This window comes from Erpetoichthys calabaricus, chromosome 4, assembly GCF_900747795.2.
Source record: "Erpetoichthys calabaricus chromosome 4, fErpCal1.3, whole genome shotgun sequence".
NCBI classification, from domain to species: domain Eukaryota; kingdom Metazoa; phylum Chordata; class Cladistia; order Polypteriformes; family Polypteridae; genus Erpetoichthys; species Erpetoichthys calabaricus.
Genome location: NC_041397.2, coordinates 228,368,010 through 228,383,528, shown reverse-complemented (window position 1 = coordinate 228,383,528; position 15,519 = coordinate 228,368,010). Strand labels below are relative to the sequence as shown.

The 15,519-nt window shown below is 33.4% G+C and overlaps 1 protein-coding gene across 3 annotated transcripts in view; it reads left to right on the top strand.

The window, feature by feature from the left end:
• LOC114651221 (cytoplasmic dynein 2 heavy chain 1) overlaps nt 1–15,519 on the top strand; it is a 462,099-nt gene that overhangs the window by 118,412 nt on the left and 328,168 nt on the right. For all 3 annotated transcript variants that reach the window (XM_051926883.1, XM_051926882.1, XM_051926881.1), the window contains exons 37-44: nt 1,755–1,870; nt 4,951–5,150; nt 6,270–6,534; nt 6,810–7,017; nt 8,887–9,016; nt 9,551–9,706; nt 11,038–11,297; nt 14,759–15,005. In XM_051926883.1, the coding sequence (XP_051782843.1) occupies nt 1,755–1,870; nt 4,951–5,150; nt 6,270–6,534; nt 6,810–7,017; nt 8,887–9,016; nt 9,551–9,706; nt 11,038–11,297; nt 14,759–15,005 (1,582 nt within the window). The remainder of the gene's footprint in view (nt 1–1,754; nt 1,871–4,950; nt 5,151–6,269; nt 6,535–6,809; nt 7,018–8,886; nt 9,017–9,550; nt 9,707–11,037; nt 11,298–14,758; nt 15,006–15,519) is intronic.

Below are 15,519 nucleotides of genomic sequence, written 5' to 3'. Positions count from 1 at the left end.
GAGGAGGGGTTCAGCCTCCTCTTTATATGTGTGCAAAGAATGACCATAAAAATGGTAGTGGGAGATACTAGGAAGAATATAGAAATGGGCCAGATGTGTTAGAATGAGGTGCATTTCAATTTATGAACACATTTCAAAGAATAACATAAAGCTTTTTTTACTATCTCTGTTCTGCAGGTTGGGCAGATGGTAACGTGTTTTTCAACAACTAACCTGAATTCACTCAATTTAATAAATAAAATGCAAATATTAATGAAGGTGAATGTATGAATGTGCATACAGGTACAGGGCAATAAAAACAACACAAAATCTAAATCTATCTGTGTTTTAAAATTATAGACCTTAATTTGATAGTGTTGTATGAGTTTACATTAGCAAAGTTTAAATTGTGGAGAAATCATTTAGACAAGGCTGAGTAATTGTACATCACCTTATAATATTACTTAAAATGCTGAAATGTCACTTTCAAATTATTTTTATTACATCAACAAGATCATGTCTATATAAGCAGACCAAGCCTAGCTATTAAACAAGTATGTTACCCTAAGTTCTTGTCTATAAGCCGGACTCATGTATTAGCCGGAGACCAAAAATCATACGAATTTTTAAAATAAAATCGTATCATAGATAAGCCGGACTCATGGATAAGCCGAACGTACTATAACCTATAACTAATAGAAGGGAGGGAGGTCAGTGGTCTCACTCGCGCCCATTTAATTTCTTTAAGGGGGGAGAGAGTGTGAGATATTGCCGTCTCTCTCACTCCCCGCATGGTGCGGTTGGAGCGGCCGGAGCGCGTTCTTTCTGCTCTGGGCGTCGCCGAGTCAACACGAGCGCGTAGCGGTCATTTAAATTGTGATTTTATATGTAAGCATATTTAAATATATATCGCGGATTTCTGCGGACAATGGGTCTTTTAATTTCTGGTACATGCTTCCTCAGTTGGTTTGCCCAGTTGATTTCATACAAGGGACGCTATTGGCAGATGGCTGAGAAGCTATCCAGCTTACTTTCTCTCTCTCTCTCTCTCTTGCGCTGACGTAGGGGGGTGTGAGCAGGGGGGCTGTGTGCAGCTGCTTCCTGAAAGAAATGCTGCACGGAGCTTCGCATACTTAAAAGCTCAAAGGGCACGTATTGATTTTTTTTATCTGTCTCTCTCTATCTCTCTCTATCTCTCTCTTCCTCTCTCTTCCTGCTCCTGACAGAGGGGGTGTGAGCTGCCGCCTTCAACAGCTTTGTACCGGCGGTGCTTCGCATACTTAAAAGCCAAAAAACCCTATTGATTTTTTTTTTGACTGCTTGCTTTGCACTCCTTTGAAAAGGAAGATATGTTTGCATTCTTTTAATTGTGAGACAGAACTGTCATCTCTGTCTTGTCATGGAGCACAGTTTAAACTTTTGAAAAAGAGACAAATGTTTGTTTGCAGTGTTTGAATAACGTTCCTGTCTCTCTACAACCTCCTGTGTTTCTGCGCAAATCTGTGACCCAAGCATGACAATATAAAAATAACCATATAAACATATGGTTTCTACTTCGCGGATATTCTTATTTCGCGGGTGGCTCTGGAACGCAACCCCCGCGATGGATGTATAAGCCGGACTTATGTATAAGCCGATATTCTATTTTTTCATTTTCACAACTTTTTTCCTTAGATAAGCCGCGGCTTATTGACAAGAACTTAGGGTACTTTATATTTCTCTTTTAAAGCTTTACTTACAACACAATGCCTCTTTCTTAATTCATTATGGCACAGGGAATTATTAACTCCACAGCAGCATTATGATTGGGGGTTGAGAGCTTTAAAAACCGTCCTTCAAGGTTGTGGAAGTTTGTTACAGCAGCTCAAGAAAGAGGAAAAAAAGGAGAAAGGTAAGTGAAACAATGTTTTCAGCTCAAGGTTGTTGTCAGTTTCTCTTAATTTAATCTGTAATTATTCATGTAATTTCAATGTTCATTAAATGGATTTTGGCACCATTCTTTTTGACTTTTTAAAAAATTCTTTTGAAAAAATGTATATTTGTGATTTTTTTTTTTCTTGAGTTATGCATATTGTAACAGATAATTCACTACAGTAGTATGAGCAAGTCTGTGGCAAGAGAATAAATTTGCCCTTATCTATATTTATAATATTTTTAAGCAATAAATCAAAACAGCACATTTTACAGGTTTACTTATTTATATATCATTGCTTATTCAGAGTATTTCATCCTATAATGGTTTACAGAACAAAAGCTAGGAACAGTGTCAATAAAAATAAAAAGCAAATCCCCAAACAGAGTAAAAGAATGTAATTTATAAAATCATTAATAAACTAACACAGTAGAAAAATGAGAATTCAAAACTAATCTTAGATAAGTATGTTTTCAAAAGAGTTTTATAAATGAGTGCTATGGATGTCTGTCTACTTCAGATTAAGAGGATAAAACATAAAAGCAGACAGTTGAGTTAGGACATAACTGTAGATAACCTAAACACTCCTTTAGATTGTTGGGGCATGAGCATGTCTACTGTGCTTAAATGTATATCCATCAGTTACTGAACCCAGTGAGTCCAGTTCCTGGGGGCTGAAAGCTGTTACCTCCGCATCACTGGGCGGAGGGTGAAGCCCAACCTTAAACAGGATACCAGGTCATCACAGGATAAACTTATGCATACACCCCCTCTTTCACATGCTAGACTATGTAACCTAATGTGCACATCTTTTTGGATGTGGGGTATAGGAGAAGAAATTGGAGTACTCTGAGAAACCTGTGCAAAATATGCACATACCACCTCTACATAAAGCTCTCCTGAAACCAGAACTCTGGACTTGTGAGTTCGCAGCCAATGTGCCACCTTTCTATCCCATGTATTTTGATAGCTTCTTTAATTTTGTTTTACAAAAAGAAAGCAGAACTTTAAAGTAATTCAGAATTTGTACTTGGTGACCATGAAGTGATTTTCCAACTGGCGTTTTTCTCACTGTGGCTGCTGAAATAGTTTTTGAATAATAAAAATGTCAACTTTAGAATAAATTCTGGTCATATTTAAACAGTACCCTTTACATTTACAGTACATTCCCGTACTTTATGCACATTTGCAACTACAGTATAGTCAAAGTTCATTATTAATTCCATCATTAAGATTTTGGCTATTTGTCTTTCCTGACACGAACCCCCTCTATTTATCCGGGCTTAGGACTGGCACCAAGTTGGACTGATTTGCCTCCCTGTTGGCTATATTAACTATATTATTGTTAAATAAACAATTAAGTAACATTGAGTAAAGCACAAAACACCTTGCAACAAATTATGCATATATAAATATGCAACACACGCTTGCTTTACTTAAAATTCTCAAACTCCTGATATTTGTAAGTAAACAGCTGGTGCTCATGATGTTAGTAAACGCCTAAGGTCTGATTTTTATTTGACATTGAACATTATGCTGTCTCTTATTCATTCCAACGTTCTATTCTAATGTCAGCAGGACATAATGATCGTAATGGCAAGGACAACCACATAAAACAAAGATGAGAATAAGAAAGCTTTAGTAGCAACCACAAATGTTAAAATAACATATTAACAGCCTTGTCAGCTGGACTAACAAGAGAAAGCTACAATAAAAAAATTACTCATCAGCCTTGGTTATATACTGAGATTGATACTGTGTTTTTTTCGGTCATCGTTCCAGAGTTTGGAAACTCTATAGCTGAAGGCTTTGTCTCATTAACTATTATCATTATTTAATTATTCCTTTCTTGTGATGAAGTGTAATGATAGAAATACCCCAATTTTTTCATATTTTTCTTATAATATAAACAGACTATAATGAAGATATCAGAGCATCAGGGGAGACACCTAGGCACAAGGCCCATTTAATAAACTGATTAAAGGTTCTTTCTTCAGAAAATAAACCAATAAGTGGATGAACTGACTGATTTTTGTTAGCCTTTGCGATGCTGACTTAATGTGGCTGCTTGGTTTGATTAGGAACTGGGCTGGAAAGAGCAGAGCTTTCATTTGAGGCACAGAAGTGATATCAATGTTCACTAGCAAAGTCTTTCTCCACTCTAGGGTTAACCACATAGAAATGGTTACCAAGTATGTTTCACCACTATTTTTCCCTGTCTTTGTTACCTGCTCAAAGCCAAGAAGCTTCTCCTGTAGCTTCTGTGTGTGAAAGGGACCTTTGTCAAGTTTATTAACATATGGTTTGATGATAAGATTGTTTAAATAATTTTACAAACAAAAGATATAGAAACAATACTCCCCAGTTTTATATGAACATGATAAGTTTAATATTCAAAATGAAAACTGTTCTCAGGTTTGATTGAAAGAATATTTGGATATCATCATTTATTAAATGGCATTCAGTTTATTTAAATGCTGTCACTAAGAGGTAGCAGCCAATAGAAAAAGAGAAAGGGGCCAAGAACAAAATAATGAAGAATAACATACATTTCCTACTTGAGATGTTGGAGTCAAAATATGTTTTAAAACCTTTTTTATTTGTTTTTTTTTTTTTTTTTTTTTATTGATGGTGGGTTCATCCACCTAGGGAATTAAATATGCATAATTAATTTAAAATGTTCTCCTGTAAGCTACATTCAAATAGTAGCATCAAATGAGTGCAGTTAGGATTAAACAATGGAAATTCTATTAAACTTTTAAATGATGTCCAAATCCACAGTAGCATGTTCATGTTTTAGGTTTTAAAAGTTGAAATTTTGTTAAAAATATTGTTATTGAATAATTTTGTTAATAAAAAAATAAATCTTCTCTATTATACAAAATATTTTTTGTAATCTTTCTGAATACAGTATTCTACATTGCAGCCTTTATACTTGTTATGTAAAACCTTCAACAATAATGATTCTTCTTTTCCCTTCTATGAAACATTGCATACCCTACTTAAAACATTTTATTGTAACCTGTAATAATGGTCTGGCTTTTATTTTGTTATCGTAGCGAATGAAAGTAACATTGTTGTACAGGCTTTGCGCCTGAATACAATGTCCAAGTTGACGTTTGCAGACTGCTCTCGGTTTGATGCTCTGGTTAGAGATGTAGTCCCAGGGGTTGACTTTAAAGATGTGCAATACGAAAAACTGAGCACAGCCCTGCAAGCTGTCTTTGAGGAAGCAAAATTGGAAGTAATTCCAAGTCAGGTATGAATGTATTTTCTACACATGAGTTATGTTTTTATGTGCATCCAAGAAGTCTGTTTGGTACATTTGCTTGGTTGTAATTACCTGCTTTACATAAAATTCTATAGAATATTATAAATAAGAAGGATGTTGGTCTAAATGTTTTTAATGTATTGTTTTTTAACCATTTAACACTAAATCTATGAAATTGCAAAACATAACTATTTTTTCAGAGTGGAATTTAGGCCTCAAAATACAGACCAAATTTTATAGATCTTCAGTGTTCTATTTTAGCTCCTATTTTGTGCACACACACAACAAATACAGAGATCCCCTTACAAGTTAGGTGAAAGGCCAATGGACCATTTAATGCTCCTCGCAAAAAAATAGATGTTCCTTTGCATGGATTTTGCTGTTACTGGAAATTCAGGAATAGGGATGAAAAAGATACATTTACAAGGTAGCAGGTACATTATTGGTGGAGAGGAAAAAATACTTATATATCAGTCCTAAATCTTAGAAAAAGCTTAGCTCGTTTCTGATATTGTGACTGGAGATGTCACTTGTTTTACTTACTTATCAAATTATAGGGTACTGTTATTCTGAAAACCCACCTTATTTGGTAGTAAAGAAAAACATAATCATAGAATCAGGAATTTTTGATTAGGTTTCAGAATTAAGATTATATTTAACTGTGGTAGAAAATACTCACAGCACCATTACAGAGCTGTCAGATCCCTTCAGTGCTAGAAGCAAAAACTCTGGAATGCAGTTATATTTTGTTTGCACCAAAGGAGCACCTGTTCATTTGTTGAAAAACTATAAAGTACTGTTGATCTTATACAGTAATCTCATTTAATTGAATGTTGTATTTTTATGCTTTGGTTGAAATATCTTATGTAAAATTTGTCTGTAAGTGCAAATAAATCTGATAGGCTTTTGTTATCAGTACAAATTTCATATTGTACGCTTGAAAGCCATAGTATACTAAACTGTAATAAAAATAGCTTGAAACACAGTGATGATAAAGGTTGTTTGTTTGTGGAACCTAATATTAAATAGCTATAATAATTATACTTCACCAGAAGTGTTAAATTGCATCACATACAGTATCTAATTCTTTATTATGTTTTATTAAAGATTAAGAAGGCTTTGGAGCTTTATGAACAGTTGCGGCAGAGAATGGGAGTGGTGATTGTGGGCCCAAGTGGTGCTGGAAAGTCAACCCTTTGGCGCATGTTGCGAGCTGCCCTTGGAAAAATTGGAAAGGTTGTTAAGCAATACACAATGAATCCTAAAGCGATGCCAAGGCAACAGCTTTTGGGCCACATTGACATGGATACCAGGGAGTGGTCAGATGGCGTTTTGACTAGTAGTGCAAGGCAGGTGGTGCGTGAGCTTCCAGGTAAGTAAACCAGGCCCCCCTTTTGTCATGTGAAGTCACTGAAGTGTAATTAAGGCATTATTGACTGTTTCCTACACTGTAAAAGAAATAGCACATTTAGAGCTAGTTTAGAAATTTGTTGAAAATTTACTTTGTGACAGGAAGAAAAAAAGGGGCCAGTTAATGTTTTTTCTTGCTTTTTCATAGAAATGCAAATTTTCATTAATACCTAATTTGTATTTGTTGGTGTGAACTAATTACTTACAGTACAAATGAATATTATTATTTGTTTGCAGAGGTCAGCTCATGGATAATCTGTGATGGCGATATTGATCCAGAGTGGATTGAGAGTCTGAACTCTGTACTGGATGACAACAGGTTGCTTACAATGCCCAGTGGGGAGAGAATTCAGTTTGGCCCAAATGTGAACTTTGTATTTGAAACTCATGACCTCAGCTGTGCCTCACCAGCCACTATATCTAGAATGGGAATGATTTTTTTGAGGTAGTGTAACTAATGAAATCATCTTTCAGTATGAAAATGCTGTAAGCCATATGTAAAAGTTCAGTTTCTGGTACTGCATATATATAATTATATTAAAAACATAAACATTTCAATTTAAAATATTACATTTTTGCTCTAGGTAGTCTTATTAGACCTATTTACTTGTATTTCATTAACAAGACTGCTGGTGTGTTCTTCATCTGTAACTTGGAATGTGATCCTGAGAAAGTCAAAACACTTTCCTTTTGCAAAAAGACATGTGAACACTTGTAGTATATATGTGTAAATTAAATAGCTTGGGATAGTGTTCACTGTAGTAAAGTATTATGTAAAATAATTATTATTAATGAATCTGTATTAACTATATAATCTCCAAATGCAGAATAATAGGTTTATAATAGGTTTTTCCCATTACTGGCAGAAGAGACCCTACTCCGTGCGCCCTTGAGCATGACCTTTAACCTGAAAATTGCTCTAGGGCGCTGTACAATGGCTGACCCTGTGCTATGACCCCAAATGTTCATGCAAAAAGACAATTTTCTTTCAGGGATTAATACAGTGTACCAAATACTAAATCCAAAAAAATTAAAGTTTATTACATGACAGTTTTCTCATTAGAATGTAATGACATTGATTACTGTTTAAACATTGATTTTGTCATTCTGGCTTAAGTTTTTACAAAGAGAAAAACAAAGTGTATGCTTCAATTATTACACTATATCAAAGGTAGGCAATCACTATCAAATCTCCGAAGTATCTTGAAGGTAATATACAGTTTCTCTTGGTAACAGAGCTCCCTAGGGTCTTGCTGTCTTTAGTTGCAAAAAAAAAAAGTCTTTGAAAGAGCCATTATTTTTTCACAACACTATACAAATTTGGGTTCGGACCCAATATCTCCCTCTGGTTTAAACTATCCTTCTAAGAAGCTTCACTTTTTGTAAATAATATAAATTCTGATTTATTCACTTTAGAACATTGTACCAAAAATGTGGCCTTTCTCTCCAATGAAATTCAGACCTTTTGCCATCTGTTTCAGTAAGACATCAGAGATTTGGGAATTTTAAGGGAATAACTTAGACAAAGTATCTCTTTAAGCAGATGACTTGTTAGTTCTTTATATTATCACTTACAGTATGCATGTACTAAATGTTTTGGAGTCAGTATACAAATTTCATAGTTCAAAATTATTTTGGTTATTTCTTTTGACTCACCTTACACATTATGTTAAATTTCATCAGTTTTCTTTGCTATCTCACAGGCAGTTCTAATACCTAATAATCATAACTACACAACAATTTTAAATAACTTTGTCTGATTATTCTTGAGATAATTTACAGTAAAATTGTAGAGCTTATCTCAAAGAATTTGAACTCACCTATCATAACACAATGGGGAAACCAATGTCTATTTTACTTAGTAATGAAAAAATTTTAATTAACAACTATTTTTTTTTTTGGATTTGGTTGGAATTTATCTATGTTGTTAACCATTAATTAAACATATTGAACCACTGCTAACTGTTTGGAAACTTTTCAGTAACTTTAAGTGATAACTTCCTTTTTACTCTTCTTTTTTCTCTTCCGTTATTCAGGGGATATCTAATCTAATTTGAATAGATATACAGTTGTACTGTATGATTTAATGATCTGCAGGTTATTCAAAAAAATTACCAAGTGGTTGAAAAGTGTACAAAATGCCTTAGATTTCGTTTAGAGTCTAAATGAATTCTACAGTTCAATAAAGTAAACATAACAGTTCTTTGCATCAAAATTATTCTCTCCTAGGCTTTTGCTTAAAAACATACACTTCTTGATTTTAAGTTAAGTCATCATTTTTGCCTTGTTTCCATATACCGTAATTCTTTTTCAGTGATGAAGACACAGATGTTAATTCTCTTCTTAAATCATGGTTAAAAAGTCAGCCAGATGAGTGCCGGAATAATCTTGAAAACTGGATTGGAGACTATTTTGAAAAAGCTTTAGATTGGGTTTTGAAACAGGTATTTTATGTTTATTATTATAATATGAGTTAATTATCCAAAGAGCTTTTAACTGTTCAATCATAAAAAAACTCATTCCATTCATAAATACATACCTTCTCAAACCTCAAACAATCCTGTACAGGGCACCCACATGCACTGCCAGACACATATTGCTTTTTCTTCTATTTAGCTATCATCAAATAACTTTACAATTTATTGAGAATGTTTTAGATGTGTTAATTTTTAGAACATTACACGATACTGTAAAATGTCATTTTTTTCATCTTCATATAGGACTTATTTTTTCTCTACACTATTTTAAATGTATTTTATTCTTACTGCATACCATTTTTTGATTAACATATGAAGATTAGTAGATATAGTGTCACTCTTGCCTTGGGAAATAGCTTTGACAGAAATATGCTTGTTATACTTACACCTACACCACTTTATATTAAAATTTTTTTATTTTGGTTCTCTTATATTACAGTTGATAATATTCTCGCAATGTGTTAAGTAACTGTTCTCTCAAACAATCTTTTTAACCTATAGAATGACCTTGTTGTGGATACAACCCTTGTTGGCACAGTTATGAATGGCTTATCACATCTTCATGGTGTAAAGGAAAGAGGACAGTTTATCATCAGTCTAATAAGAGGTCTTGGTGGTAACCTTCATTTGAAGTCTCGTCAGGAATTTGCTAAAGAGGTAAAAACTTGTGATCAGCTTTTTTTTAATGTCCTTTTCTAATTTGCACTTTTTAAGTACTCTCTTTTCCATAATGTTATGAATAAATGCATATTTTACACTTGATTCATGTTTAGCCTACAAGCCAGTCAAGATTATCTTTGCCTGGTAACACCATTATAAATTGTAGCAAAATTAAATTTTTGCTTTGGGATATTTTATTTATACTTTTTTCTTGAGATACAGTAGGAAAACCACCATCCTTAGAAATCATTTCCTACTTATTTTTATAATATACTATTCTTTGGAGGCCCAAAAGAAACACTTTGTTTTGATTATTATTTTTTTTTGTGTGGCAGATTAATTCACCTGCACTAAATTCCTCTCAATAGTGTATCACAGGATAAGCTCTCAGTGTTTCATTCTTTGTTACAACACTGATTTAGACTTAATGTAGTCTATTCTATTGTATCAGGCTGTTTTTCCAGAGTACAGATTTAGTTTAATATGCTAAAGTGCTTCCACTGCTGTAACAGCAGTTAATGGAATCAATAATCATCACCTAGCTGTTCATTGCTATAGTAGTTTAATGGTAAAACGAAAACTTTTTGACATTTCTATCAAATGGTTACTTACTGGGCATAAACAAATGATTATGCTTATAGAAGTAAGGAAATTAAGCAGATTTCTCCTAGATACTCTTTTCCATAGATTCAGTTATGCATAAACCCAATGCATCAGAAAGAGGCTTTATAACTGTTCATAACCCTAAACAAAATTAAACTTGTGAACTGCCTTAGTAGTGCTTGAAAACCATAAATGTCAAGATATGGTTATACTTGTATTGTAGCTTCCATTAAAAAAGGAATGGTGAAGTCAATATTGTTACAATAATTTTCAGTATAAAATATTATAATAATGTACTCTTTCTATGTTCATTTTCCTTTTGTCAAGTGAATACAGTATAAGTATGGAAGCAGTTGTCTTGTCATGTGTTTTTTGTTGTGTTGATTATGCATAAATAATATAGCTGTGGATATTCCTTATTAGTGTCTGCCTTTGGATTTAGTAAATAAACTACAAGATAAGAGAATTGCTTGCAGAAGCTGACAATTAAAATAATTAAAGAAAACAAACTTATAGAATTATTTATTCTGGAAATACGGCCTCCACATAATAATTGTGGTTATTTTTGTACTAGTGTTATGCAATTCCAAGAGGAAAAAAACTTTGATCTATCATAAAACAATTCTTAGATCTGTGTTTGTATGTTTGAATAATAACTTTTATCAAATATTTTGTATGTTTGAATAATAACTTTTATCAAATATTTTTTTTGTTCTAATTTTCAGATTCTGAGCTGGGCACGTGAAAGCCCACCAGATCCTCGTAAGCCTCTGGACACCTATTATGACCAACAAACGGGTCGCCTCATGTCATACATTTTGGAAAAGACAGATACCTTATCTGTTGAGGATTTCAGTAACCCCCAGAAACTCCCTGTTATCAGAACACCTGATATGCAGAGAAGTCTAGATTATTTCAAACAATGGCTTGGACCCGAAAATAGACAACCTTTCATTCTGGTTGGCCCTGAAGGCTGTGGAAAGGGGTAACATTTTGTGCTTTATCTTGTGTTGACATTAATATTATTTCTTAGTGCTAATTTTATAGCATTTTAAATATATTTTTATTTGGGTACATTAAACCACAGAAGGATACAGTATTACAAAATGTATAATAAATGTGGTACTATATCATGCAGAGTGGGCTTCCCAGTTACAAAATTAAGGACACAAATGAAACATAAATAGATGTACTATGCAAATCTTGTAATTTTGTGACTTGCTATTTTAGATTTTTTTATAGAACAAATAAATACAAATACTATATATGTCAATGTTTTAAACCTAATTGTTCAAAGTATGAGGAAAAGAAATACAACTAAAGCCAAGTTATTACTTTAAGATTATTATTATTATTTTTTTTTGTTCTTTATTTCGCCTTATACAATTTCTTGTATTAGGAATTTGTTAGTTTTCGCATAACCCTTGGGGTCAGAGCACAGGGTCAGCCATTGTACAGCGCCCCTGGAGCAATTACAGGTTAAGGGTCTTGCTCAAGGGCCCAGCAGAGTAGGATCTCTTTGGCAGTGATGGGGATTTGAACCGGCAACCTTCTGGATACCAGCACAGATCCTTAGCCTCAGAGCCACCACTAGAATCTAGAATACAAATAGAATCTCACACCAATATCTAATAACATTTTTATTGCAATAATAAATATAAGCAGGTAGATACCTAGGAATGTGTTTTATTTATTGTATCTTTTGGAAACACCAGGTGACAAGATTTTGACAAGTAATGGTGGGGTGAAAAAGTAAGTCCAATCTGTCAAAAGATTTGCCTTTTTTTTCCATACATTTTTGCACAAAATTTAATTTGATCACAATTTCAGCAATACTGATACATAAAAAATTACATTGAAAATCTCATTTTGTACTAATTTGTCTAATTTAAATCAAGATAAATATAAATTACTTGTGTGGAAAAAGTTAGTAAATCTCTGTCTCATCATTGTATCAAACACCTAAACATAGAATCAGGTACACTCCAACAGGTACAAATAATTAGAACACCATTAAAGAGTAACATGGAAGGCCCTAACCTTCTATGCTGTGGTTTTAGGTTAGCAACTGAGGGCTGTGGCTGCATCATGCCAAGATTGAAAAAGCTCTTTGGGACACTCAGAAAAAAGACAGTTGATGCAAATGAGTCTACCTATGAGTTTTAAAGCAGTTTGTTGTCAGTCACGCCACTGTCTGAAAGAGTATCAACAAATGGAGAAAATTTCAAACCATGAGCAGTCTATACAGAAAAGCTCAGTCTACCAAATGCATAGCTGACCAAATGCTGCAGAAAGTCTCATGGAAGGTATCACTCAGTCTGTATCAAAGGCATGAGTCAATAATCCAAAAGACACTGCATAGCTTTGTCCTATATACAAGGTCAGATATAAAGAAGCCTCTTCTGTTAAAAAAGAATATAAATGTATGACTGTAATTTGATAAACAATTCCCATAAGAACACTACTATTTGAAGAGTCTGCTCTGGATGGGTGAGACAAAGGTTACATCCGTTTGTCCACAATGCAAAGATGTCATGTTTAGTGAAAACAAAAAGGTACCTTTATTCAAAGAAACACGTACTAACTAAAATCATGGTAGTAGAGGCTCTGACGTAGAGAGCAAAACCCTGTAAATTTAGGGAGAGCCTCCAGACCCAAAGGGCCCCATCATCAGACTGCAATGCCAGCCACAAAAATATATGCCTAATTTTTGAAATTAGAAATATATATATATATATATATATATATATTTATATATATATATTTATATATATGTAATATAATATAATATAATATATATATATAGCATAGTATCTATCTATCTATCTATCTATCTATCTATCTATCTATCTATCTATCTATCTATCTATCTATCTATCTATCTATCTATTATGTCACAGGCAAGAGACAGGTAGAAGAGATAATATTTGGGATCTGCATAACTTAACTAATATAGAACAAAGAGTTCCATCATAAGAAAAAGAAAATACCTAAATGGTATCCAAAAATGCAATAATTGGGACAATAATCCATTGCCACTATACCAAAGAAAACATCTATGTTTAAATTATCTGTGGAAGAGGGAGCTGGCAAAATTCTTCCAGAGTCGTCAACATAGCAGATCATGTCAGGTAAATCTAGTATTAATGCAAGCCTGACTTAAGCAGCTTCCTCTCCTTGTTTTCTCTGTCCAACTTCCCCATTGCATTCTAATGAGTACTGACTGACCTGCCAGGCCCTGACATTGGTAGGTTGAAGTAACAATTTGCAATATTTGAAGAGAAATAAGTACTGTTCAAAAAGTATAAAAGCACTGAAGTCTCAAAATATTTCATTATTATTATGTTATTGCAACAACTGTTTTTCCCTGATTTGTAACAAATTGGCCATGCACAACACTAGTTTAATTTGGTCTCCAATAAAATATTCTGTATGAAGGAGTGGGCAAAAATGTCTATCCAATTTGGTGTTGAAAATTGGCAGACTGTTACGAAAAAACACCTAAAAGTTATTCCTGAGAAAAGGGGGAAATGGCAGCTATTGTAGCTTTTGGTGTACTTATTTTTTCACATTAATCAAAAGAATTTCTGATATTTTTTGTAGAATAAAAAAAAAGTTTCATATGCAGCTATAAATATTCTTATGATGAAGATCTAATATGAAGGTCTAATGTCCATACAAGCAAATACATTAAAGAACATAGACCCGTTACACTAAGTGATCTTTTCACATGGAAACAATTTTTATGTATTAAAGATTACCAGTCTGTAGCTCCCTGCCTTTACTCTGTACATTTTGTGTTATGGAGGCCTCTGAACCTGATAGATCCTTAGTAATCTGTTTTTGGCAAGAACAACCCTAACTGGATAGGTAGCCATTTAATAATGACGGGTATAGCGGGATGGTGCTTGGGTGTTTGAATGGAAATCCCCACTGACTGTCAAATCAAAATCTGTGAAGAGCAACAGTGCAGATTCCTCCCTGGTTCTGGAAGAGTAGACCAAATAGTTCTACTTGCAAAGATATTCAGAGTATTATGTGTGGTAGATAGTATTATCTAAATATTTTCAAAACAAAAATATTGTTTTGGAGCTGGAAACTGTTGCAGGAAATAGGAAATAGGAAATTGTGCTAAAGCACTCATATTGCTTTAAATTAAACGTTTAAGTAAATATTATCTTGTTACTTGCTGTTTTATGTATTTTTATTAAAGTTATACAATTTTCTATATCTGAAAATACATAAAAATGCATTACTTTGCTTATTGGTTAAAAGCCTATTTATTGCTAACTATGTAAATTAACTATGTATAACAAATCTGAAAGTACATTGAATATCTGATAATACCATATATGATGAAGTTGCCCTTTTGTTCATAACAATTTTGATTCCTAAAACAAAAGCTTTTAGTGAATGCCTCCTCTGCTTTCCTTCTTTTTTTCCCAGGATGCTGTTGCGCTATGCCTTCTCTCAGCTAAGGTCCACACAAGTGGCGACAGTTCACTGTAGCGCACAGACTTCTTCTCGCCATATTTTGCAGAAGTTAACTCAGACCTGTCTGATAGTCAGCTCTAACACTGGACGTGTATACAGACCTAAAGACTGCGAACGCCTAGTTTTGTATTTAAAAGATATCAACTTACCAAAACCAGATAAATGGGGAACAAGCAACTTAATAGCATTCCTTCAACAGGTAAGGTTTCATGATATAAAATGTACTTAACAAATGTCAGGAAATCTACAGTACTTTTATTTTTCACAATACCTCCTAGCCTTTTGAGTTTACAGTATATGTATATCTAAGGGAAAATGCTAATAATGCATAAATATTGTATGTAGATCTATCTATCTATCTATCTATCTATCTATCTATCTATCTATCTATCTATCTATCTATCTATCTATCTATCTATCTATCTATCTATCTATCTATCTATCTATCTATCTATCTACAGTATAAGTGGTGACTCAACCTAAACATAAACAATACACCTTTTTTAGTGACATGATAAACTTAACCCTTAAATACACAGTGATTATGTGTGAGTATCCCAAGTGGAAAAAACCCTTAATTTATCATATCCCTCTGTATAAGCAGAAGTGACATTTTTAACACAATAAGCAACAGCATATTCTTTAACAAGCACGACAGCAGCCCAGCTTTTCTTATAGGTACAAGTTAGTCTCTCGTGCCTAATTTAATTTTT